Source organism: Cyprinodon tularosa, unplaced genomic scaffold, assembly GCF_016077235.1.
Source record: "Cyprinodon tularosa strain WSP-4 unplaced genomic scaffold, ASM1607723v1 ctg826, whole genome shotgun sequence".
Lineage (NCBI taxonomy): Eukaryota > Metazoa > Chordata > Actinopteri > Cyprinodontiformes > Cyprinodontidae > Cyprinodon > Cyprinodon tularosa.
Genome location: NW_024039592.1, coordinates 11,821 through 39,745, shown reverse-complemented (window position 1 = coordinate 39,745; position 27,925 = coordinate 11,821). Strand labels below are relative to the sequence as shown.

The following is a 27,925-nucleotide window of genomic DNA, read 5'->3' as shown; positions in this document are numbered from 1 at the left end:
GTCTTTTCCATTTTAAGCATTGGTTCTGTTTAATGGGCCTTTGTGTGACATCATATGTATTTCATATGAACACAGAAGCTTTTAAACGATTTAATAGAGATAAATAGTAAAGAATTAATAAATTAGTTAGTTTATTGTATCCAATTTTTAATGCAACTCCATATATTGGTAGTTGCAAAACCAATTATTTTTTATGTACTTTTTCTATCCATTATTCTAACTTTAGATACATCTAATTTATAGAAGTTATATTGAACTTCAGTTTTATCAGCAACAGTTAATTGAATTAGGTTATTTGATTAGTTTAGAATCAGTTAATCTAATCAACTGAAGTTAATCTAATTTATTTGATTATTTTTCACTAATCTGGTATATTTCAACTTACTGGTGATTTGATGGGTTTACTTCAGTTATTAAGTTTATTTGCTGAATATCGGTAAATAAAAACTAATTTAATATTTGCATTGTCAATATTTTCTGCAAAAAAAAATAAAAACCTTTCATACGCCAGAGGTGCCAATAAATACACGGTCCACTGTTTAAGTTTGGGTAATAAACATCTATCACATTTTGAGTGGAAAACTTTTTTACACTGCTACATTTTCTGTTTTCTTTACCATTTCGTCAAGATCCACAGGTCAGGTATTTATTCATCTTCAACTTTTCAAAACCAAATGTAATTAAAAAATATATAGATACACTTAAGTATATTAACTTTATTAAGACAATACTGAAAAATATTTAGGATAAGTGAGGAATCACAGATTCTATAGACATTCTACAAATTAATATAACAGTTATTATATAAATTAACTATGAAAAAGAACTGGTTTTAAACCATAAGTAGGATTAAAAAAAATAAGTAAATACAGCATTCTAAACGTGTGCATAATTTAAATATGATTTTAGACTGTTTTTATGAGTTACATTTGGCTGATCCTTCATGACCTATCTTGAAATAATAAAATTAGAAGTAACTTGTTGATCACTGTTTTCTCTTTTGATTTTTGTGTGTATTCCAAAAAAGAATAAAGAAACATTTTTAATAAAATGCCAAGTGCACTTTTTTTTCCCCTTTCCAGTAAATGTCCCTTTCACAAACCTGCTGTGAAAGAGAGATTAGCTGTTACGGCATATTTCTTCTTTTCACCACTAGAGTCTTGGTTACTATTGAGCTCTGAACCAGCTCTACACAACAGAACCAGCAGCTGCAGCACAGACCCTTGACCTCTTTCTAGGGGATTATGTCTGAGTGTGCGTGTGTGAGGGGGGGGCATGCATGTGCATTTGATTCAGTTTGAACAAACAGTATTAATTATGTAACACAGCATCGCCTGAAAGACAAATAAAATGATCAACCTTTCTTTTCGCTTTCTCTCTGACCTCAGTTCACCTTCTATGACCCTGCTTCTCTCCTCTCCCAAAGCACAGAAACCACACAGAGCAGTGGGCAGCTAGGCCATAGTCCAACATTTTAAACAAACAGCCATTGAACACAAATGAGGTCATGGATTCACCACCAGGCGAGGACCTCCAACCAGTCGTTGCCTCACTACAAAAAACACAGACTGGGAGAAAAAAACAAAAACATAAAAAAACTAACCACCCACCATTAGATATGATGACTGTGAGTGGAGGAAAGGGGAAAACAGAGACAGGAGGTTGTTGTGGATGCATGAAGGCTTCAACGGGATTGGTTTTCTTAGGAGTAAAGAAACATATCCTTCTCAGCGCATTCAGAGCTCTCTAGTCTTGCTTCATACCTGCTGACCCTCAGTTTAAGCCGGAGTTTTGTTCCAGAGCTTCAGAGCTGAGATTTCCTCCCTCTTCCATCGACCTGCAGAGCACAAACAGAGCAGCTGAGGCTTGTTAAGCTGTAAGTAAAGCTCTCTGGCAGCCAGCAGCCTGATTCACCGTTCAATCACAGAAATGCTTTGGGAGGACAAAGCCATTCTCCTCAGCATTCTGCTGGTCTACAGTTCACCACAAACGCTGGGTAAGTAATTTTTCCTCAATGAGGCATTTTTGGGATGTTTCTTTGATTGTCTGTCAGATTAAAATGAGGGAAAAGGAATGAGTTTCCTGAGCTCAGACACTTAGAAATGCCTTAGAAACCACTCAGTCTGCCTCTTACGTAAACAGACCGGTCTAATCTCCAGCCATGGGAAGAGAAAGTGAAATATATTTTTATGTTTTTTTTTGTCATGTTGAGTTCTATATTCTTTTCCAATTTCAACCTCCCTTCATACACTGAGGGACACAGCTGAATCTGCTTACAAATCACACATGGTACTAGCAAAGATTAATTACAAAGAACTGAAAAGAAGTTGGTTGAATTTTCCTAAACACATAAAAGTTGCTTTTCAATTACAAATGTTCACAAAACTGTTGATATTCTACTACTTTTGTTGTAAATCCATTAAATAACCAATGCAATTAAATTTGCATGTGAATATGTTTGGTTACATGATAACTCTGAAACCAACATGGCAGCATCAGATGTAAACCACTGATCTCTATTTATTCACTGGATTGCTGATTGCCTGGTAGTACGGGATTGAAGTGAAGCCACCGGCCGCCATATTGGTACTCCCTAGTTAGAAAGGTCGCAATGCAAACAATATGTGCGCTACAGTGTCGAACAAAGATGATTTTCTCATTTTCAATGGGCCTTAAGTCTATTAAAATAAAGATAAATGCGTCACTTTGACACACACTTGCTGTTTCATAGCATAAGTTGATTCATTTAACCTATAATTAAAAAAAAAATTGGCCCATCACATTTCATAGTCATCATAAAGTCAATTAATCATTTCATAAATCATTTAATAAATAATTTAATATGATATATTATACATATACCTCACAACAAAATCAATGTGTTATTGGAGCACAATAATGTAGATGTGCCAAAAGTGCTAAATGATGTACATGATGCTGAACATGTAATATAAATGTAGTGATGACATTGTTTTGGTGATTATATATTACATATATTTTCAAGATTTCACATTCAAACTGAATTACATGTACATGTCTCTTAATGATATAGTATTTTCCTATTTGCAAATGATTCATGCATGATGTTTTAAACTTGTATGCTCTGTCTGTGCGTTAACCTTTAAAAACGTTTGAGTTTCTTTTTCTTTCTTCAATATAACATGCAATATATTTCAGCAAATGACTTTTCAAAGGAGAAACACAACAAAAATGATAGTGTCATCCACTTAAAGAATTACTACATTGACATTTCACAGTGAATTACTTTTTATTTACTCCACTTTTACGTTAAACGTTAGACACAATGTCAATGACTAACTCAATCAATATCTTGGAGTCAGTCCAAGATAGACAGACTAACATTACACTACATACTATACTATGGGATACATCGGCGTATATATGGATTTTCTTGGTTACTACATCAACTGACTGTGAAATTACATGTGTAACGTCTTCCCACAGCCGGCAAACTGCTTATTTTTGCAGCAAAATGCAAGGTAGGCATTTTTATAGGGCAACTCTGTGGGAGTGGGGAGTACCAACATGGCGGCCGGTGGCTTCACTTTTTTCAAGCTATCAGCAATCCAGTGAATAAATAGAGATTAGTGATGTAAACACATGAAATAGATCCAAAACTCAGCCACGCCTCTAGAGGGTGCCCAAATACCCTATAGAATCATTCTATGACCCCTTTAATTTTGTCTCTCTGTTTTTTCATTGATTTAATCTTCTGAAGCAGGGGTGCCTGAGTATTGTCCTCAAGGCCCTTTCACCCCATAATGATTAGTGGCTCTGGTATAACGCATCTGAACTGGATTTGTTGTGTCCTCAATATGCAGTCCAGTTCTGCAAAGTCCTGCTTATCACATAATTGTTTCATTCAGAGACGCATCTGATTAAATAAAAAATTATTATGCTTAGAAAAATAGAGTTCAAACATAAATTTATTGTCTCAGTTAAGTTCACTGTCAACCGATTTGAAGTGAATGACTATCTTGAGTTTGAGTTTGCCCTGTTTGATTGCTTTTGGACTCTGCTCTAAAGCTTATTTCTAAAGTGAACTGCTGAGCTAACAGTATATATATATTTTTTTATTAAAGGTTGTAGATAAACTTAATAACATATTTATTTTGTATGAATGGGAGGGAATCTCCGGCCAAAGCAGAGCTGTGCACAATTGGATCTGTTTCATCCGAAATAAAAGACAAAAACGTAACCTCAAAACTTTGATAGCATTTTAATGGAGTGCCATATGATAAATCCCAAAAGCAGTTTCACGTTTGCACTTGAAACTGCTCTCTTATGCAAACTGCATATTTTTCAGCCTGTTCTGTGAAATTTGAAGGCTTCCTGCCCACAGGTCGGGCCCCGGGCATGTGTGCCATTTTTAAAGCTTTCTTTTTAGAAATTTTATTAAAAGAAAACATGTAAAGTGTCTGTAGCTGCATGACTAACTCAATTCATCTTTTTATATTTACACACACAAAGCTGCAGGTGAGCAGGATGATGTTCAGTGTGCTGAGATCAACAACACCAGATGGCATGAGTACCGACAGAATATGGGCAAACTGGAGGTCCAATATCTGCTGCTGACCAGGAAAAATCCAGACTGTGCACAAAGGTTTGATCAGGACTATGTTGGCAATACAACGTCTTACTTTAACACCTCCCGTCCAACTAAAGTTATCGTCCACGGATACAGGTGAGTCAAAGGTCCTGGATGGTCCAAATGTTTCCTACATGGCCGGCCCAAAGAACAAGCAAAATAAGCAACTGCTTGAGTTACTTAGATATATGGGCGGAAGCATTTATCTGTATAGATATCATGTATAATCATATCTTTACAAATAAAGGAACATAAAACTATGCATTTTTACGTCAAAATACATTAAACCTTGTAGAAATCATTATTTATACATTAGAGTGATACACAGTTGAGAGAAAGATCTGACTGTTTATAATTTATTTCAATCAATCATGTCTAGTTTTCTTTTTTTATTTATATGTATCTATTGTTAGAACTATTTTGTTTGTTTTTTATCTTGCACTACAGGGTTGTTGTTTTTTTTGCACATTGTTGTTGCAATTGAAACCAAAAAGTAGAAGCCGCATGACACACTGATTTATTTTATTACTTTCTGCACTGCGAAAAATAAGTCAAATGTTTTTGAAATGATAGCATTTTACCCTTATTTAAAAGGGTAAGTAAAACAAATATCAATGGAAGAAATGATAATAAGATAAAGCATTGTCGTATTTCAAGTGCATAATATGTAATTATCTTATGAAAAGGGTAAGAATCCTCCTTCAATTGGCAAATCATCTTATTTTCCTCCCTAATTTAAGGGTAAATACATTGATTTTGAGACATGGTTACTTTTTTTTTATCAGTTTTTGCATGCAATTAGAGGATTGTAAACAGCACCACCATGGCTTTATTGTAGGTGTGTGAACTATCAGACTGTTGATTGCAGCAATAGATTGTGTGGGAAGAAAGCAAGGGCCCCAAAATCTAAAGGGCCTCATAAATACCCAAGCCTTTATTTTAGCTGAAATAAAAAAATAAAAGATGGTTATAAAAGCATAACGTTTGGAAGCTATATAACTAAACCCACATTTTGGTTCCCAATAAAGACAGGATGATTCTTTTAATGCAAAAACTAAAGTTCTCAAACCAATGGTGGAAAAACTCTGATTATGAACAAAATGTCACGTTTTCAATACCAAATCTAAAACTACATGTTTCTGTTTCCATGGTTGACCCACAGGAATGGCTAAGTACACATTCAAAATATAATGCTTGTTTTTTTTTACTCTGAACCCACCGGACCTCCATCCTTGCAGGGCCCTGGGAAGAAAGCCATCCTGGGTGACGGATTTGGCCCAGGCCCTGCTCAGGGCTCAGGATGCGAATGTTGTGGTGGTGGACTGGATTTACGGCGCTTCCTTCGCATACAACCTGGTGGTGCAGAATTACAAGGAGGTGGCTTTGCAGATTTCTGTTCTCATCAACCAGCTACAGGTCAGAGAAACTATATTTTATTCCAGATGTTGGTGCCAGATCAATGAAAAAGGAATAAGGCCAGCATGGGAGACAATTGTAAATCTGTTTCAGAAAGTGTTTTAAAGAGTATTTTACATAGGAAATAATTCCAACCAGGTTTGACTGCTACGTTTTCATATGCCGTTTTTTATGCTTCTCACAATTTAAAATCATCTGGATCCCCAAAGAGTGTGGCTTCCACTGTATGAAAATGTAGAGAAAACTTTTTCATCCTATTTTCATGCACTTGTTCTGCCCCTGACATCACTTTGACCTTCTCAGTGAGCCAAAACACTCATAAAGAAACTTGATGGTAGGTAAAAATGCAGTTTAAGTAAACAACATAGCATTTGCTCTCTTCCTTTTCCTTTTCCCCCATATTGCATAGTGTAGGGTACGCTGCTGTAGTTAAGCTTAGGTTCCAGACGTGCTTCTCTGCTTACAGGGTCATATAAAAACTATGCTGTATTTGTAGCAAGAATCCGTATAACAACACATCCAGTTCACAATGTTCTTTTGCTTATTTCTACTCCATGTCAGGAGTAGAATTTCAGGACATTAATATTCTATTATTTCTTCTTTACAAAACAGCCTAAGGTTCAGGTTGTTATGTTATATGCCTGTCCAAAAAAGAATATCCACATGATTACAATAAATTAAGGCTATATTCAAAGTGTCCGTCCTGAAAGTGTTTTGATAAGGACATTAATATTCTATTATTTCTTCTTTACAAAACAGCCTAAGGTTCAGGTAGTTATGTTATATGCCTGTACCAAAAAGAATATCCACATGATTACAATAAATTCAGGCTATATTCAAAGTGTCCGTGCTGAAAGTGTTTTGATAAGGACATTATTATTCTATTATTTCTATTAATATTCTATTATTTTTATGAATATTCTATTATTTCTTCTTTACAAAACAGCCTAAGGTTCAGGTAGTTATGTTATATGCCTGTACCAAAAAGACCAATATCCACATGATTACAATAAATTAAGGCTATATTCAAAGTGTCAGTCCTGAAAGTGTTTTAATAAGAACATTATTATTCTATTATTTCTATTAATATTCTATTATTTTTATGAATATTCTATTATTTCTTCTTTACAAAACAGCCTAAGGTTCAGGTAGTTATGTTATATGCCTGTACCAAAAAGACCAATATCCACATGATTACAATAAATTAAGGCTATATTCAAAGTGTCCGTCCTGAAAGTGTTTTGATAGTCCTTTTTTTGAGCTTAAACAGAATCACATCACTTGGTGCGATGAGCTGCCATAACAGATGTGGCGCCACCTGCTGGTAGAAGAAATTAACTAATATTCAATTCAGTTAATTATATAGCGCCAATTCACAACACGTCATCTCAAGGCATGTGAAATTCACCAGATCATCCAGTCAGATTGATTCAGTTTTCTATCTAAGGAAAACCAGTTGATTGCATCGACTCATTGACTCAAATGTAATCTCTCACATTATGCATGCTTGTAGTGACAATGGAGAGGATAATATTCAGTGGATTGGTGACCTTTGACACAGCTAATAAATAAGTCCTGGCTGTGCTGACTGTGCTGTAATGCCACTTGATCTTGTACTTGTTTTCTGACCCACACTGGGAGTTTAACACAGATTAACCTCCATTGTTTGAGCTTTTGGAGCTTTTGACCAACTGTATACATGCACAGTGATGTAATCCTAATCACATGATGTTCCTATTGGTTAATATACATGGAAAGACTTGAAAGACAAAAATAACAAATATCTTGCCACAATTTGTCACAAAAACATTGTGTACAAACTGCATGAGTTACTGGTAATACGTTTTAAAGATGTCAAAAAATGTGACTATGTGACTTAAGGTTTTGTGGAACTGGGTAAAGCATATCTCTGAACAGCATTTCTGAGGATTTATACGTGAAGTAACCTTCCTTCTTAGATTTACTGGTATTGAGCTTCATCTCTTTTCCCTACAAAAGAATTATCCCCAAAGCTGCCATCACCTTGATGGAAAACATGGAAGGTATGCAAATGATATTGTTTTTAGAGGATAGGAGACAAAACTTGAGACTGACACCAAAAGTACACTGAGATTGGCGATTGGTGCCTGCAAAATGACCAAAAGGAATGCAGCTCGTTAGGTAAGAACACCTTGCTTCCTCTGATACTAAATTTTCATACACAAGAAGGGAAAAAATATTGATGTAGACACCTACATTTACAGAGGTACAGCAGGTCAAAGAGAATCTATTGGTTTAGTAGCACAAAAGAACTAAAACAAGAGTATGGTTCGAGCAAAGGTGTAACAGAATGCAGAGAGACCAAAAAAGGTACAGCAGAGGAAAATTAATTCCTCCTTATCTTCCCATTCCATGGACTGATCGAAACATGCCCTTGCTGTTCTCCCTAAGTTTCTTTAAATTCAGACACCTCCTCTTCTCTAGTGTGGGCTAGCAGAGAGACATACACTCACCGGCCACTTTATTAGGTACCCCATGCTAGTAAGGGGTTGGACCCCCTTTTGCCTTCAGAACTGCCTCAATTCTTCGTGGCATAGATTCAACAAGGTGCTGGAAGCATTCCTCAGGGAGTTTGGTCCATATTGACATGATGGCATCACACAGTTGCCGCAGATTTGTCGGCTGCACATCCATGATGCGAATCTCCCGTTCCACCACATCCCAAAGATGCTCTATTGGATTGAGATCTGGTGACTGTGGAGGCCATTTGAGTACAGTGAACTCATTGTCATGTTCAAGAAACCAGTCTGAGATGATTCCAGCTTTATGACATGGCGCATTATCCTGCTGAAAGTAGCCATCAGAAGTTGGGTACATTGTGGTCATAAAGGGATGGACATGGTCAGCAACAATACTCAGGTAGGCTGTGGCGTTGCAACGATGCTCAATTGGTACCAAGGGGCCCAAAGAGTGCCAAGAAAATATTCCCCACACCATGACACCACCACCACCAGCCTGAACCGTTGATACAAGGCAGGATGGATCCATGCTTTCATGTTGTAGACGCCAAATTCTGACCCTACCATCCGAATGTCGCAGCAGAAATCGAGACTCATCAGACCAGGCAACGTTTTTCCAATCTTCTGTTGTCCAATTTCGATGAGCTTGTGCAAATTGTAGCCTCAGTTTCCTGTTCTTAGCTGAAAGGAGTGGCACCCGGTGTGGTCTTCTGCTGCTGTAGCCCATCTGCCTCAAAGTTTGACGTACTGTGCGTTCAGAGATGCTCTTCTGCCCACCTTGGTTGTAATGGGTGGTTATTTGAGTCACTGTTGCCCTTCTATCAGCTCGAACCAGTCTGGCCATTCTTCTCTGACCTCTGGCATCAACAAGGCATTTCCGCCCACAGAACTGCCGCTCACTGGATGTTTTTTCTTTTTCGGACCATTCTCTGTAAACCCTAGAGATGGTTGTGCGGGAAAATCCCAGTAGATCAGCAGTTTCTGAAATACTCAGACCAGCCCTTCTGGCACCAACAATCATGCCACGTTCAAAGTCACTCAAATCACCTTTCTTCCCCATACTGATGCTCGGTTTGAACTGCAGGAGATTGTCTTGACCATGTCTACATGCCTAAATGCACTAAGTTGCCGCCATGTGATTGGCTGCTTAGAAATTAAGTGTTAACGAGCAGTTGGACAGGTGTACCTAATAAAGTGGCCGGCGAGTGTAGTCCCTCCAGCATGTCTTGGGTCGTCCCCTGGGCCTCCTCCCAGTGGGACATGCCTAGAACACCTCTCAAGGGAAGCGTAAAGAGGGCACCTGAAAAAATTGTCCAAGCCACCTCAGCTGACTCCTCTGGAAGTGAAGAAGTGGCTCTACTCCAAACCTCTCCTGGATGATCAAGCTCCTCACACCATCTCTAAGGGAGTGCCCAGCCACCCTGCAAAGGAAGCGTTTTTTTTTTTATCTTGTTCCGTTGGTCAGGATCCAGATTTCATGGCCATAGATGAGGGTAGGAACGTAAACCAGCTGGTAAATCGAAATCTTTTACTTTTTACTTTGCTTCTTCTTCACCGGCAGCTACACTAATCTGCCCTTCCTCCCCTCCATTCTCCTTTTACTCAAAAACGGCACCCCAAGATAGTTTAACTCATCTACTGACCTAAAAAGAAAAAAGTTAAATACTATGACTTAAAGGGCTGGTTATACTCCTGCAGCAGTGTGTCGCAATGAGCTTGTTGCAGGTATGATGCACAGATTTATACTTTGAAACTAGGTTGTCTGCGTGGGTGTCACGGTGAACGCAGAGACGTCCCAGCCCCATCCACAGACACTCTGAAGCACCTCTTCCAAATGAGCATAAATCAAAAATGTCTGTGTCATATCTGCGACAAGCTCACTGCGATACACTGCTGTGGTCTATGTTATGTTATTCCACGCCACACCGCAAGAGGGACAATCACAAACTAGCTGTGGGTCTAGATACGGCCGAGGAAGTGGAAAAACGCAAGGGAAAAGTTTGTACGACAACAGAGGGATATGAGGGTGAAAAAGAGCGGGGATCTAGGTGGAAAAAGGGTCCCAGCGTTCTCGGGCACCACGCTCTCCTACTGTAGGTGGTCCAAATTTACAAGTCGTTTTCCACAATGGTGGTCATACAAACAAAACAAGCCGGTATGGTACCAAACAGGAAATATGCATAGTGTAGAGCAGATGTAGATTTGACCAATCAGAGGCCTCCTGAATGGGGCACGGTCACCTAAATTTTTGGGGAGGTGCACAAGAGTGTCTGCGGAAGTGGCGGGAGAGTATCTGCGTTAATTGCGACACACGCAAACGACCTGGTTTCTGAGTATAAACCTGCCTTAAGACTTAGAGGAGCTAATCTTTATTCCAGCGGCTTGTACTCATTGTTAACCATCCTAGTTCATGCTTTAGGTCTTGACAGGAGGGAGCCAGCAGAACCACGTCATCCACAAAAAGCAGATTAAGGGGAAGGTTCTGCGTTTACCATTTACCAAGTAACAATGTATTTCTATGCTTTATTGTTTTAAGATATCCCTGCAAATCTCAAAGGTGTTGTTAAACCATCAAAAGTCAAACTAAAAGAAGAAAAGGGAGAAGTTTAATGTTGTAAATGTTGTTTTCTTTGAAATTCTGCAAAGCACCTACTGCATTTTAAATTTTTTTCACCTTTAATATCTTATGAAAAAGCAGCTGAGGCATACAGATAAAAAAAACTTGGCAATAAAATTCCTGTCTTCAACAGAAGCATGGCTGCAAACTGGAATCCTTCCACTTCATTGGGATCAGTCTTGGAGCACATGTAGCCGGCTTTGTGGGAACTCTGTTCGAGGGAAGGATCGGAAGAATCACAGGTGACTCTGCACCATGGAAACTCTAATGAGCTAAAATCATTTCTGGTACAGCTCCATGTCTTGTTCAGTTCTATTTTGTTCCACCTGATAGAGAACTGTTCAAATCCGCTGCTTTAACATTCAGACAGTGAAGAACTCTTTAGGAGATACCAGAGCCTAAAAACTATTTTACCAGAGATGATCTGCACAATGCACCACTGTTTCTGTATGTCCTTTCTATGTTGTATGTTTTGGAGGCCTGACAAACTTTGGTCCTTCAAAAAAGTAAAAGCAATGTCTGATTGAAAGGAAGAGACATTGTCATAAAATTTTAAGAGGCCAAGTCACGAGCTATGAATACAAATTTCAAAGCCAGTAGATAAGTTTGCTTACAAATTATTTACATTTAAATGATGGCACCCTGTTAGCTTATTCCTTTTGAGCTCTGTGTTTTTAACTTTGATTTTGATACATTTCTTAGGAAACTTACCTGCTTTGTAAATCTACTTGAACAAGACCACATCGCTAGAAGTATGATATTTTGCAATAACTTAACAAGGAATTAATGGAAACGATCAAGTCAACATCTCCACAGCAGAGTTGCAGAAAAGACAGAAATAGTTAGCAATCAAGTGTGAAACTCAAAAGAATATTGGATGCCAAGAGGGATGAGACAAAAAGTAGCACTCAAAACACAAAAGGACAGTTGGTGTTCAATAAAGCAGGAGCTTTGGGTGGCCAAGGGATGCATATGCAAATGCATAATGCATACAGTGGGGCCAAAGAGTATTTAGTCAGCCACAGATGGTGCAAGTTCTCCTGCTCAGAATAATGAAAGAGGTCTGTAAGTTTCATAATAGGTAAACTTTAACTATGAGACAAAATCAGAGAAAAAAATCCAGGAAATCACATTGTAGGATTTTTAAATAATTTATTTGTGGAAAATGGTGGAAATATGGTGGAAAATAAGTGTTTGGTCAATAAGCAAATTTTATCTCATTACTATGTATCATAACGGCAATGACAGATATCAAACGTTTCCTGTTAGTCTAACTAGGTTCGCACACACTCTAGCTGGTATTTTGGCCCATTCCTCCATGCAGATCTCCTCTAGAGCAATGATGTTTCGGGGCTGTTGCTGGGCAAAACTGACTTTCAACACCCTCCACACATTTTCTATGGGGTTGAGGTCTGGAGACTGGCTAGGCCGCTCCAGGACCTTGAAATTCTTTTTACTGAGCCAATCTTGTTACCCGGACAGTGTGTTTGGGATCATTGTCATGCTGGAAGATCCAGCCACGTTTCGTCTTCAAGGCTCTCACTGACGGAAGGAGGTTTTGGCTTAAAATCTCACGATACATGGCCCCGTTCATTCTTCCCTCAACGTGGATCAGTTTTCCCTTTTGCAGAAAAACCAGCCCCAAAGCATCTTTCCTCCCTCATGCTTCATAGTAGGTATGGTGTTCTTGGGAATCAACTCTGCATTCTTCTTCCTCCAAACACGATAAGTTGGGTTTTTACCAAAAAGTTCTTCTGGATCGTCCATATACAGGTGCTGGTCATAAAATTAGAATATCATGAAAAAGTAGATTGATTTCAGTAATTCCATTTAAAAAGTGAAACTTGTATATTATATTCATACATTACATACAAACTCATATATTTCAGATGTTTATTTTGTTTAATTTTGATGATTACAAATGACAACAAATGAAAATCTCAAATTCATCATATCAGAAAATTAGAATATTGTGAAAAGGTTCAAAATTGATGGCCCCTGGTGCCACACTCTAATCAGCTAATTAACTCAAACCACCTGCAAAAGCCTTTAAATGGTCTTTCAGTCTAGTTCTATAGGCTACACAATCATGGGGAAGACTGCTGACTTGACAGTTGTCCAAAAGACGACCATCGACACCTTGCACAAGGAGGGCAAGACACAAAAGGTCATCGCTAAAGAGGCTGGCTGTTCACAGAGCTCAGTCCAAGCACATTAATAGAGAGGCGAAGGGAAGGAAAAGATGTGGTCGAAAAAAGTGTACAAGCAAGAGAGATAACCGCACCCTGGAGAGGATTGTGAAACAAAACCCATTCAAAAATGTGGGGGAGATTCACAAAGAGTGGACTGCAGCTGGAGTGAGTGCTTCAAGAACCACCACACACAGACGTATGAAAGACATGGGTTTCTGCTGTCGCATTCCTTGTGTCAAGCCACTCTTGAACCACAGACAGCGTCAGAAGCGTCTTGCCTGGGCTAAAGAGAAACAGGACTGGACTGCTGGTGAGTGGTCCAAAGTCATGTTCTCTGATGAAAGTAAATTTTGCATTTCCTTTGGAAATCAAGGTCCCAGAGTCTGGAGGAAAAGAAGAGAGGCACTTCATCCACGTTGCTTGAAGTCCAGTGTAAAGTTTCCACAGTCAGTGATGGTTTGGGGTGCCATGTCATCTGCTGGTGTTGGTCCATTGTGTTTTCTGAGGTCCAGGGTCAACGCAGCCACATACCAGGAAGTTTTAGAGCACTTCATGCTTCCTGCAGCTGACCAACTTTTTGGAGATGCAGATTTCATTTTCCAACAGGACTTGGCACCTGCACACAGTGCCAAAGCTACCAGTACCTGGTTGAAGGACCATGGTATCCCTGTTCTTAATTGGCCAGCAAACTCTCCTGACCTTAACCCCATAGAAAATCTATGGGGTATTGTGAAGAAGAAGATGCAATACACCAGACCCAACAATTCAGAAGAGCTAAAAGCCACTATTAGAGCAACCTGGGCTATCATAACACCTGAGCAGTGCCACAGACTGATCGACTCCATGCCACGCCGCATTGCTGCAGTAATACAGGCCAAAGGAGGCCCAACTAAATACTGAGTGCTGTACATGCTCATACTTTTCATGTTCATACTTTTCAGTTGGCCAACATTTCTATAAATCCTTTGTTTTTATTGGTCTTCAGTAATATTCTAATTTTCTGATATGATGAATTTGAGATTTTCATTTGTTGTCATTTGTAATCATCAAAATTAAACAAAATAAACATCTGAAATATATGAGTTTGTATGTAATGTATGAATATAATATACAAGTTTCACTTTTTAAATGGAATTACTGAAATCAATCTACTTTTTCATGATATTCTAATTTTATGACCAGCACCTGTACTCTCTGGCAAACTACTGGCGGTCCTGGACATGTACTGGCTTAAGCAGGGGAGTTCCTCTCGGTGTAGTGTGTTACTCATAATAGCCTTTGTTACTGTTTTTCCCAGCTCTCTGCAGGTCATTCATCTGGTCCCTCCATGTAGTTCTGGGATTTTTGTTCATCGTTCTCATGATCATTTTGACCCCACGGGATGAGTTGATTTATTTATAAAAAAATATTTTTGTTGAGGAAGGCAAAAATACTGTGACATACAGTGTTGTAAAGGAGCAGAAAAGCTTAATCAGTACTTTACATAATATACTGAATAATTATTAATTAACTTGGTTAACATGGAATTAATTTCCTTATGATATTAACAGTAATAAATATAATTCTTTGACACTCTGAGGGTAAAAAATGCCCACCGATAAAGTAATTAAGCCATAATCAAAACTAATCCTTTCTTTTTATTTGGCATCTATCTGTTTTATTTTCAGTTCCAGCTTTCCTTTGAACTTATCATTTTTGAATCCAGTGATCAGCAGCTGGTGTATTTCGCTCTGCCCCGTTTCCTCAGAATTACAGAGCGTTCTGTCTAATTCAATGGAGGTAATGAGGTGAACCAAATGCTGTCAGAGTACAAATGTAATGCATTTTGTTCTATTAAGAGTTTAAAGTAAATGTATTGTGTGTCTTTATTGGAGATCTGTTTGTACAAATAAAGTATTTCAACCTGGAGAAACTCACACAGAGAAAAGCTGCAGTTATAAAAACGTTTTACCTCAGGAAAACTAGCTATTTGCATGGACTTCTATAGAATCTATGCAATCCCTCATGCATGTGATTACCGTGGAGAGGAAAACTCCCTTTTAACAGGAAGAAACTTCCAGCAGAACCAGGCTCAGTATTAGCGGCCATCTGGTGAGGCCGACTGGGGTTCAAGGAGATATTCGAACTTTTACATTGACAAAATAAGTTCTTTGACGTTCAGGTCCCGGCTGAATTCTTTTGGAAATGACCTCACTTGTATCTAAAGCTTTCAATCTTTCAAATACAAAATGCTAAAAACATTAACCATCCACAGCCACAAACCCCTGCTTTTCTGACGGTTTTCCATCCTGTCTTGCAGGACTTGACCCTGCTGGTCCCATGTTTAAAGACGCTGACGTTTTTGACCGGTTAGACCCCACTGATGCTCTATTCGTGGAGGCCATACACACAGACTCTGATTGTAAGTCAACCTTTACTTGCTGCCATGCAGATTAGTTTACGGCTATATTCAAAAATTTAAATGTTAGAGTGATTGAATATCTGTATTTGTGTCCATCTTAAGAGACAAAGTATGTTTTCAAGAATCAAGCTAACCCATCTGATTCTTTCATTATTTAACTCCCCTTTAATGGCATAATTTAGTTTCATTAATTACCTTGGCTCTTTATTGGAAGCCACGGTGATGCCCGGTTTTTTTTTTTTTTTTTTTTTGAGAATTTGTTTGGATGAAAGACTTGGAAAGTGTTACATTCTGTCAGTATCTATTTCAGTCTTTGCTTTCTCCCCCCAAAAAGCAACTTTTTTCTCTTTTTATTGCCAGACTTTGGCATCTCTATTCCTGTAGGTCATGTGGACTTCTTCCTAAATGGAGGAATGGACCAGGCTGGATGTGTTCGATCCAGATTTGCCTCAAGTGGGTATTTTCACATTTTGCTATATCTTAATTAAAAATGTTTTAATAGTAAAATGTATACCTACCTGGATAAATTTCTTTTTACGTCTCATTTTGATCTAGGGTTCTGTAGCAATATGGCTCTTGTGTGTTGTCAGTGTTTCTGTTATTTCCAGTGTACGGCTATGTGATTTGTGACCACATGAGGGCGCTGCACGTCTACATGAGCGCGCTAAATGGCACGTGCCCGTTGATGGGGATCCCATGCTCCTCATATGAGGACTTCCTGCAGGGTAGCTGCTTGGACTGTGGGGTCTTCAAGGGAAGATGTCCAGTGATAGGTAAGGACTGCTCAGCATGATATCTCGGTTTTAGCCTCTATCGAAATAATATGGAAAATGATGCAGAAATCTATCTGGTTTATTGTGTATACATCTTGATGATGTTGCAATTAGATAACCGACTACTATCAACCTACAGGTGCTGTAAAAGGTTTCTTAACTCCTTCCTCCATGACATTTGATTTTAGCGAACAGACGGATGTGATTAATTTATCATCAAAACTGGTTCATGTACCGAATCAGATTTTTGATCATAGATGGTGTAAAGGATGTACCTGATTAGTTTGTGTAAAACCAGAGAAGAAAGGAACTCCAAGCACTGATGTCTACTATGTACAGTTTTGGGGATACTTAGGTCTCAGGAAATAAGTTATTAGGTCTCAGGTTTCAAGAAACTGTCATTTTTTTAAAACGATACTCTCCGGTCTCAGAAGGGAAAGTTGTCTGACTTAGGAAGGAAAGTTGCCATGTCTTAGGAAAAAAGGCGGGAAGTGTCAGATGAAATATCAGCTCTGAGGGAAGGAAAGTTGTCAGCTCTTAGGAAAAAATGAATAAATAAAAGGCCTCAGAAAGTAGTTCCCAGGTCTTTGAAAGAGTTTTTAGGTCCCTGGACAAATGTTGTCAGGTCTCAGGAAAAAAGTTGTCAGGTTGTCAGGTATCAAAAAACAATGTTCCGTTCTGTCTGTTCTTAGTTCCTAGTAATACATTATTCATTGAAGGTTAAAGCAAATTGGGGAAGCTTGGACAACAATGGTATTGTGATTAAAAGTTAATACATTTTGCTTTCTGTGCCCAAAAATAAAACTTTGAAAACAGTTTTAGGCAAGAATAGAGCTTTGTTTAAAGCTACAGTGTGTAATTTTCAGCGACATCTAGCGGTCAGACTACAGACCGCAGCAACATGAACATCTCCCCCCCACCGCTTCTCCCCCCCAACAGTACGGCGAGCGTTACGGGACAAAATTTCTTCTACGACGTCCACATCACCTACCCTCTCAAGTGATGAGGTTTGTTTACATAGATAATTTTACAGATAGTATTTCATTAGTCTGTGTAGGGTATAGATTTCATGTAGACTTAAGATAATAAATATACCCGTTATTTTTTCTACATCGTTGTGACGTCTTGGTGAGCTGCTTTGCATGGTGATATAAACAGACGAAGTAATTGTAGTCATTAGTTTAACAGCGAGATTGTGTTCGCTGGAAGAATATATATCCCCCGTTTACAGAGTCCAAGTCATTTTGGTGGCACGGGGGTTACAACGCGAGGGAGAGGGAGAGGACGAGGGCGAAGGCAGGGAGGCCGTGCAGCTAGGGCCAGGCGAGAGAGGGGAGCCAGCGGGGTGAGAGCAGAGGAGGAAAGGCTTGAAGATCTCCAAAGGAGCCGGAGAGAAGTAACCGAGGTATATATCCAGAAAATTATTTTACAGAAAATTACTGAATCATTACCTGTGAAACGTCAGGGACGTTGCTGAATAAGTATACTGGAGAGTAACAGCATCATCACGCAGCATGTTATTGTTTTAGACAGGTCTGAGCATCCTGTACTCCAAAAACTGCAGTGATATTAGACAATTGTGTGTGTAGGATTAATTACCTGTCCAAGAGAAAACTGGCAACTTGAGCGTCACTTTGAAAACCTTTTTCCTCCATCAGTGACTTCCATCGTGTAAATGCCGTGCCAATGTTGATCCGTGTTTTTTGCCGTTTCTTGTCACGCTTGCGTTTATTCTCGTCGTGTTTCCGCTTCTTAGATGACGGGGGTTCGGTGTCCGCCGCTTTTCGTTGTGATACAGAGTAGGCATGATCCTCCATTCGTCTGATGTTTGGCCACACAGTGCCAAACAGTTTGCAAAGTCACTCACGCCTGCCGCCTTGTTCACCTTTCTTGTTACTGAGGCGCAGTATACCTGCTTCTTCTTCTTCTTTGGTTTCAGGCAGACTAAACGCTTCTCAGGCATAATACTGCCATCTACTGTTCAGTACCGTCTCAGTTCATCTCTCTCAACTTGCCGTAGTTATTTTTGAGCGTCATGGGAGATCTCGCAATCGCTAGTTTGTTGCCTCTGCGCTTGCCGTAGCGCAAAGATGTCAGCCTCCATGGCTGCGAGACCCGCTCCTATGTAATTATAAATAACGAATTCTAAGGCAACGCAAATATTATGGTTAAAAGGCTGAGCTCATAGGTGATGATAAATAACATAGTTATGTATAATATATTAAATTTCTGACTTTATATGCCTGTAATTATTACACACTGTAGCTTTAACTCAGATATCTGCTAGACTGGTCAAGATTTCGCTAAAGCTCCATCGTTTCCTGAGACCTAAGATCGGACACATTTATTCAAAAGACCTGACAATGGATGGGATTTTTCCTAAGACCTGAGAACTGCCAACTTTTTTTCTAAAAACTGAAAATCTTTTCAAGAAACCAGATATCTGATATCTTCTTTTGATTGATTGATTGATTGATTGACTTTACTGATTCACAGTGGAGAATTTTGCATGTTACATCTGCTCAGACAGTCAACGAAGAAGAATGTGCCAAAGAGAGAAAAAGTTGCATGAGATATATACATTATATATGGTGCGTCCACATTTTATAGGAGGATTATTATACAGGGGTTATTGCGCAAGGTGTTTACATGGGTATTTATATAGATTGATATTTTTATATATATATATATATATATATATAGCTGTTGTCAAATATAGAGAAAAAGATTATTGCACGGTATCAAATATTAAATTGCACATTATACATTGCACAAGTTATTTTTGTTGTAGTGTCACATTGCAGATGATAGTAAATTGTGCCTGTTGCTGCTATTGGGGGAATGCTGACATGAGAATAAAGTCTAAACTTTTAGTTGTAGATGGTGTGAATACCGAGCATTTCATTTAGATGTTGGTGATATCTTAGCAATATGATGTGCAGGTCACATCACAGAGAAAGGCAGAACGTTAATAATAATAGACTCTGTATTGATGTCCATGCTCATATAAAGTATAAAAAGTAGTCTCCAAGTTTGCAGCCTCATGCTGTTACAACAAGGCTACTGTCCACCATCATAACAGTTTCATATGGCAGGCTTGAGCCTTCCTTGGGTTAAAGAACAGCAGCAGATATAATTTATCGTTTTTCAGGCATTTAAATAAAAAATCGTTTTTGGTGATTTTGGTGTGGCCTGTCAACAGGTTAAACGAGCAACGCATGTCAGAATATGGCTTGATTTCCTCAATGGTAACGACTTTGTTAGCTGCATATATTACAATCCCCCCTTCATTTGGATTCCCACTACAATCATTCTTCAGAACCTGAGCACAGATTTGTCAATTGGATCACCAGACAGAGAGTTATGATTTGTTCCTCCAGAGAGCTCGTCTCCACTGCACTAAAGTTTAATGACAGTGTGTTTTACCACACTCCATCCTAGACTCTGTCTTGCATTAGGTGATGTAAGGCTTGGATGCAGCTGCTTGGCTTGGGGTGCTCTTTTCATGAATCTCTATATTCTGTTCTTGAGACACATAAAGTTTAGTAGACTGTAGCTTTTAGACTGCAGGAACTTGGTGAGCAAATAATAAATAAGTTGAAAAAAAAATCTTGTGGTGTTCTAACATCACAAGGTCTTGTTTCAGACTTTTAAAAGACTTGTGCACTTTGTGTTGGTCTGTTTTTATTACTTTTCTTTTGAAACAATGACTCTTGTGGCTGTAGGGTAACAGCGAGAGCAACACATTAATAAAATAACTAAATATCTCCTGCAACATCAGCAGGTATGGGTCTGTTCTCATCACACGGTTGCTTTCATTGGCACCTTGTCTCAGCTTTCTCTGATTTAGGATGTTTATTTTCAACTATAATGAAAGCTGTCTGTGTTTTAGGTTTAAAAGAAAATAGCGGGATTGCCACATTACCCATTCCAGAAAACCAGAAAGTCTTCCTCCTCACGACGTCTTCATCACCGTTTTGTGGTAAGAGATGGGATAAAGTTCCCACTTCCCGAAAGTTTCCGACCAGTTTTAACAATTAGGAGCTTTTTTTTAATGAGATCAAATGACGATGAGTTGGTCTTCTGTATAATTAAATGTTTCTCTTTTAGCTCATCATATCCTGCTGAGGCTGGAAGTTTCCCCGTTGGATAAGCGTGCAGAGGTGGAAGTTACACTGCTGACAGGGAATGAGGAAACAGAGCACCGGTTCAGACTGTAGGTGCAACATAACCAATGGTTTTTCAGTATTCAACAGTTCAGATTATCATATATAACAAACCAACCTTTGTTGGGCAGGCCCTCTCTCTAGTTAAGGGTAATCTTTCTTCAATCTGACCCTTTCATGCCCAAAGTCGGTCCTTTAACACAGCTGTCCTGCAGGTTTTAGAAGTTTCCCTGCTCCAGCCCAGCAGATTTTTATTGGTAGCTGATGATATTTAGATCATCAAAATATAGTGTCTAAAGAGCATGGAGCTTTCATCCCTAGATGATTATGTTATCATACAGTATAAGGGAGGTGAGTAGCAGTCAAGCTCGGACTGGTAATCTGTGATACTGAGCATTTGGGCCAGTCCTACTTTCAGCGTGCGAGGACCAGCCCTCCTTGAATCATATCAGCCCCAACACTTACTCTCCGTCCGAAGCACCTAAATGTGACAGTAAATAACTTAATGAGTTCAAGAAGTAATACAATGTTAACTCCCTTAATGATGCATGCAGTATATATAGCCCTTCCTTGTCATGCACATCCTTGTGACGGTTGGCATATGGTGTCATTTTCTAGCTCTTCAAACTGTAAAATCCTTGCAACAAACTAAATTCTAATAAAAATAAAATTCTTTCTTTAGACCAAACTACGATGTTCCTCTGCGATGGTCCATAAGTGGGCCGGTGTAGATGGAAAAATGCCAGGGACGAAAATCATTCCCAGTCCGAGCCTGGTAGCAGTGATAAAGTGATTTTCTTGAATGCCCTTCATCTCAATGCAGGTTAAATATAGTGAAATGGGACACATCATAAAAATCAGGGACCTTTACATACTGATCAAATCACCTTATTTCATGACTGGACCACAGTAAAACCATCTTGGATACGCCAGCATATGTGGTAAGGTGTTTATAAAAAAGTTTGCTTATAGCAGATTCAAAATTTTAAAGTGACAGTTTGTAAGTTTTACCCCCATCTAGTGGTGCACTATATGAATTACAAACAACAGCCTGGCACTGCCCTGTCAAGCATGTGAGACTTACTGTGGAAGCCAAGGAGTGACAATTTGCTCTTTCTGAATAGAAGGGAACACATAAACCTTCGTCATCTTTGTCAAATCAGCTAAAAAACAATGAAACACGTGGAAAAAACATCTGAAAACAGAGCTGAAAGAAGCCTACGTCTTTTACTGGTTTGACATCTATAAGAAATAACCGCAGCTGATAACAGTTGCAATGGATCTCATCCAGCGTAGGCTAACAAACTTGGCCGTCTCCATTGGGGGACTGACTACTTCCTGGACTAAACTGCCCTGTTTCTACCATAAAGCAGAAATAAATTTCACTGTTATATTAAATTACCTGACCTGTCCAGCACAAAGCTGAAACCTATGCGTCCATTTTGAAGCCCCGCACTCTCATAAATGGTCCCCACCTGGTAAAGCTGTGCCGATGTCTCTTATTACTTTCTTTTTTTTTTTGGTTTGCCTTTCATTGGATAAAGATGGTCCTTCAATGAGGGTATAATGATCTACAGCCAATATCTTTCCAGATATACATAAAAGGCTGATACGTTTGTCCCTTTTCGGCTACTCTGATCAAAACATGGCATCTCCCACTGGCTGCACCGCCCCCCTATGTATTTGTAAACTACCATTTCTGAGCTATTAGGACACTTTTAACTGTGACATGATGTTATTAGACAATCATAGAATATGTATTTATTAAAGCCACACTTGATTTTTGCTTGTTAAAATTTTAATTTGTTAAACACTATCCCTTTAGGGATTTTGTTCCAACATGAAACATTTGCATGTGTAGGTTCTTATCTAAGATGCTTATATTATTGTTAAAAAAAACCTAAAGTATTCTAAACTGTTAACAAAATTAAAATGCTCTGTCTTGTAGAATTTTCCAGCTTTGTTAAATTTTTCTGAAGTAGTTGTCACTACAGCATCAGATTAAGCTGAGGTTGCAGTGACAGCTAAAATTAAACTCCGCTGATCACTATAAAACATCCTTTCTCTGAGATTCCACCTGTTCCTGTTGGAGGACAGAAGCTCTGTGACCAGCATTCAAGTCATTGGCATCACATTTTAGTTCCTTACTCTTCTATTCTGTGTTAGCGTTACCTGAAGCTCTTGACCAGAATCAGCAGGATTTCATTCCTCAGGCCTAAAGCTTTTTCTTAAAAGCTGTGTGCAACACAAATAAAACAAGCATGAGGAGGAAAGACAATAGTCACAGAAGATGATACCACATGTTTCCTTTGAGAGCCGATTACAGTGAAATCTGAACTCATCAACTTGAATATTAAGTGCATAAAATCTCTGACCACTCTTCTGATTCCCCTTATTTGGCCTGAGGTGATGGATAGTAATGCAGCTGCATAACCAATGTGCCAGTAAGCAAATTCTTTGCGTGTATTTCCTCCCTGAAGAGTGAGCTTCTATTCTGAGCAGAGAGATGCTTCGGCCAGGTGTGCGAAACTGTGGCTGAGATGCTGAGACAGCAGAAGTACCCCTGAATGAGTTTACTGGGAGCTTCTTATTCAGTGTTTCTAGTTTTCTCTTAAGACAAAAAGTAAAACTGACCTTTTAATTTGCCTACGATAGTTAAATCTGGTAAATCACTAGAATTAAATTTTTCTTTATTTTTTTCGAATTAAATAAATTCAATTTCAATCCGGAAGAACAACTCTGTCATGGGTAAGGTGCATAGGAATGGACAAATTATATATTTTATTATGTAAAAAAGATGATATTTTAATCTTTCTTTAAAGTTTTTTTGTTTGTTTATTAACTTCATTATTATTATTTTAATTTTTTTAACTATATTCAGCACTTTGTTTTCAGCTGTGGCCATTTTAAAGCGCTCTACACATAAAGATGATGACGATAAGGATATTGTATAACTTACATGTGATGCTTGATATCCCTTAGGATATCTTTTATTTGAATAATAATTGGAATTTTTAAGTTCAATTAGTCTGCTTCAGGCTGCTCATGAGAATGACCTAGATTTATAGATGTCTTGTATTAAAATCTAACTCAAATGTTTTAATATCAACACAAGCCTCAGCACATATTTGTGTATTCCAGCGCGCATAATATATACACATATATATATATATATATATATATATATATATATATATATATATATATATATATATATATATATATATATATATATATATATATATATATATATATATATATATATATGATGAAGGAGGGAGACAAAGATAGTTATTTAATGTAAATATCCCAGTAAACATCTATTAGGGTTTAGCTGATGCTAACCCAAATGATACCTATGGCGTTTTCCTGTTGCCTGGTCTGGTTGATGAAGGTAAATTCTCAGCCCTGTAAGCTTTCTGGCTTAGCTGTTTGGCCTCTGTGTTATTTACAGACACACAATAGGCTCAATGAATGCTGGTTTAATCCTGTTTTAATTCGACTTGCAAAATACAAACAAAACACAACAAAGTAATAATAAAAAACTTGTGATGTTTCAAACAGCACACAGTTGGTCAGCATCATTAATGATGTGATTCACCTCCGAAATTGAGAAGGATTAACTAGTTATATCCAGCAGATAGCTCTTTTATTTTACTTAACGGCTTCATAATCTATCATTAATTTGAACTATTCAGGTAAAAACCTTTTTTTTTAAACTGGGTCTGCTTTCTTTCTCTTCCTTTTTGAAACCCAGACTTTGGTGCCATTTTTCAGCACTGCTGCTGATTTATATATTTTGTTGTAAATTTGTTTAATGTGTTATCACTATGTCAAATAATGTGCACGTGGTGTTCAAGGCACGGTACAAGCAAACTGCCGGTGTTGTGACAGAACAGAGGATCTGATGCAGCATGCAGGACCTCTGGATCAAATCATTTATTACAATTTCAATGGGGGGGAAATAAATGCAGGTTTCATAAATTATATTTGTGTGAACAAAAAGAGTATTTATTTCACTGCTGGATTTTTTTTTTATATTTGAAAAATATAGTGGGACAAATCTTTTCTTCTTTTGGGCCCCCCTAAGTAAAGGGCCCTTAGAATCTTCTTAACTCCCCCTCCCATATGCCGCCCCTGGCTGGCAGCCCTGTGCTCAGAGGGAAAAGAGAAATAGAGACGAACAGTGCTGAATATTGTAAGTGCAGTTAAATATAATACAAGTATGTCAATAGTTTCATCCTAAATGAATGAAAGCACTTCATATAAATGGTCATTGAGTCTGATATGTGGCGGGTAATCTTTGGTTTATTAAAAGGTTTTACCTGTCTCTGTGTAAGCACCGAATCCAATGCAGTGTGGGGACTATAAATCTAATATTTGTGATGATGGTACTGCTGTTGAAGCTCCTCAGACATGAAATCATTGAACAGGACAGGCATCCTTTCTTTACCTGCTCTGTGAGTCAGCTGTTGCAGTTGCTAGGTGACAGAGGTTACGCTTAGTGAGGAGTGGTGACAGCTGGTGAAGGCTACACCTGTTTGAACCTCTAGCCGAAATCATCTGACCTCCTCCTCTTCACAGCCTACCTGCAATGGGTCCTTCAGAGGACGCACCTGCTGGATCCGAACACACCCACAGTTCTCAGAGAAATTTAGTCGCATCAACTTCCGTCTTTATAACGAATGGGGAAAGGGGGACGTATGTCAGGTAGTCTAGTTGTTAGAAAAAACAAAAGGGGTGGTGGTGGATTTTTTTTGGAAGCATTCGTAGGCTAATTAACATAACGATTAACCTAGAGCAATATGCATGGTATGGGTGTAACATGTCAGGTACGCCAGTCATTGACCTTGACCAAGGCACCTTACAGTAGAAGCATTTTGATCTTATTTATTTTGCTCAGTCTACTCCGAAGCCCACAGCCCACATTTTGAAAGGGCAATATTATTGACATTACTGTTAATACATAGTAGAAATGTTACACATTCACTAAATAAATGTCACAGGGGATGGTATGGGGGAGGGTCATTTAAGAAGGGGGATGATTTTATGATTTTTTTTAAGAAGGGGGATGCAATCCTCCCCCTTAGCCACCCTCAAGTCGAGTGCTGCGTATGCCGTACAACAGTCTGCACATTTGTAGTTGTTTTGTGTGGCAGGGATACTGTCACCCTCCTCAAAGTTGCTCAGTGTCAGTGAAAGAGATACAGAGGTCATGACAGAGGTGTCATTCTACTAGTTGTCGACATATAATCAGAAAAAGGTTGAAAGTTACTTAGGCTGCTTTAAAACTATTAATGTTATCTAAATACCTCTTTGGGAAAAATTGATGCTTCTCGCACCTTCTGGATGTGAAATAGATTAACCATTGTCAAGTGTTTTCTCTGTCTTGTGGCAATGTTACCTGAACATGTCCTGTTTCCTGCAGTCAGACTGATGTGACGGTGTATCAGAAAGTGTTGGCTCACCCTGCTGCCCTGTGCGAGATCAATTCCATCAGACTGAAAAACACAGGAGCTCGACTCTACAGGCAGGGAGACATCCACATCAAGTCTGTTTGCGTCTCAGAGCTCCCCCAACCCCGGTATGCTCACATTCAGCAAGCTGCTTGAGGAATTCCCTTTTAGCAATTCTCTCACAGTCAAACCTCACACATTTGTTTTTGATACATATCTTTAAATAAAACAGAGAACACTATTATATGTGTTAAATGTCAAGCTGTGCATAACTTGGTCAAAAAGTCTAATCTGTTGAGATGCCTTCTTCCCAGCGATGCCTAAAGGACAAATTTGGAGATGCTACAACCTGAACCTAATTATCTCAAACACTAGTTTTGGTCATTTCAGCTGTCACTGATATAAATACAGAGTAGAAGAAATACATTTACAATCAGTTGTGGGTTCATAAGATCAGGATGGCTCGTTGCCCAGGGCGCCATGCCATCAGAGGGTGGTAACACACTACCGGTTGTACCTTTGATTTTTCTAATACTATCTTACCACATAAATAAGTTGGTAACTGAGCTTAAAACATATGTATGTATAACTAAATTCATATATGAAAGTCAAATGTACAGGAAAAAAAAAAATGTATTTGTTACTGTTTTATCCGCCCATAAATAAAAGTGACCTCAAACCTTCATCTATGAGAATAAAAGTTACAACTTTGCAACAGTAGATTTACAAAATTTATAAGTACAACTTATTCACAATTTTACAAGTAGTAATTACAAATTGATGAATGAAATTTTCAAATTTACTGGTAGGAATCACAGAATTATGAGTAAAATCACAAATGTATAAGTAGAGATCACCAAACTTAGAGTAAAAAATGATTCACCTACTATGAGGAATCACAACAATTTAAGTAACTATTACAAGGTAGGACTCACAAATATACCAGTACAAATTTATTAATAGGAATCAAACATTCACTAGGAATATTCATCAAAATTTTTGTAGGCTATCAATCACAAAATTGGGAATACATTTTTTTAATGTAGAGTAATTTTGGACTTTAATTCAAAAATATAGATATCGAGATGTGTGTTTTTATTTGGCAGTTATCTTACCCCAAAACTCATTTACCTGTTCAGTCAATAGAGAGGGGGAATTGTATTTATCTGGAGTTGCATTAGAAGAGGCTCAGCCAGGGTACTAATTATTGGAAAAACCCAATGTTCACAGTAAAAGAGTAAAAACATCTCAAAACATTCATGCAGTGCAATCCTGAGGAATTATGTTTTTATAATGGTGCTTGTAGAAAAAGTTTTTGGTCGGCTTTTTTTCTTTGTTTGTTTTAGGATTGTGTGTTTTATTCCTCTCTCAGGCACGAGGAGCCGCTGTGTGTGAATCACATCGACATCAGGCGAGGAGTTCCTTGGTCACATGACTTTGTACAGGTGTGCGGGACTTTGTGATCCACTTCAAGGACACTAATGAAGATCTTTGAATTAAAGCTAACTATGTTACCATGGAGACATGCTTTCTCATTATCAAGTTTAATTTGTAAAATATAAATACAAGAGAAAACTCTACTGAAGAACCTTGATCTGAACTTTCCAGCCTCTTTTTATTGCTTCATTCTTTCTTGAAAGAATCTGTTTAATGTGTCTTTAAATGTTGCTTCCTGAGTGTGTTTTCTCAAAAAGGTTTTAAAAGATTCAACTTACTGAATAACTTTGTCTTATTCTCAAAATTAACTTAATCAATAAACAGGGCATCACTGCGCTCTTCATAATATTTTTCTTTTAA

At 38.3% G+C, this 27,925-nt stretch overlaps 1 protein-coding gene across 2 annotated transcripts; it reads left to right on the top strand.

Annotated features, from left to right (window-relative positions):
- The first annotated feature begins 1,545 nt into the window (after nt 1-1,545).
- Nucleotides 1,546-27,925, top strand: pla1a (phospholipase A1 member A). 2 transcript variants are annotated; one of them, XM_038272373.1, is made up of 11 exons: nt 1,546-1,996; nt 4,492-4,705; nt 5,848-6,025; nt 11,274-11,382; nt 15,632-15,733; nt 16,094-16,186; nt 16,324-16,506; nt 20,399-20,488; nt 20,617-20,722; nt 26,101-26,256; nt 27,501-27,925. In XM_038272373.1, exons 1-11 carry the CDS (start codon nt 1,930-1,932, stop codon nt 27,589-27,591), a joined length of 1,389 nt encoding a protein of 462 aa, XP_038128301.1. In that variant the 5' UTR covers nt 1,546-1,929; the 3' UTR covers nt 27,592-27,925. The 2 variants fall into 2 exon arrangements, with proteins under 2 accessions (XP_038128301.1, XP_038128302.1); XM_038272374.1 differs by having other exon boundaries at nt 1,549-1,996; nt 16,342-16,506.

What these genes read in the sequence shown, in the direction of transcription:
- pla1a (XM_038272373.1), top strand. Translation starts at nt 1,930, where the DNA reads ATGCTTTGGGAGGACAAAGCCATTCTCCTCAGCATTCTGCTGGTCTAC. An exon ending in TCGATCCAGATTTGCCTCAA is followed by an intron (nt 16,187 to 16,323) that starts GTGGGTATTTTC and finishes GTGTGTTGTCAG; the next exon opens with TGTTTCTGTTATTTCCAGTG. An exon ending in GTCTTCATCACCGTTTTGTG is followed by an intron (nt 20,489 to 20,616) that starts GTAAGAGATGGG and finishes TTTCTCTTTTAG; the next exon opens with CTCATCATATCCTGCTGAGG.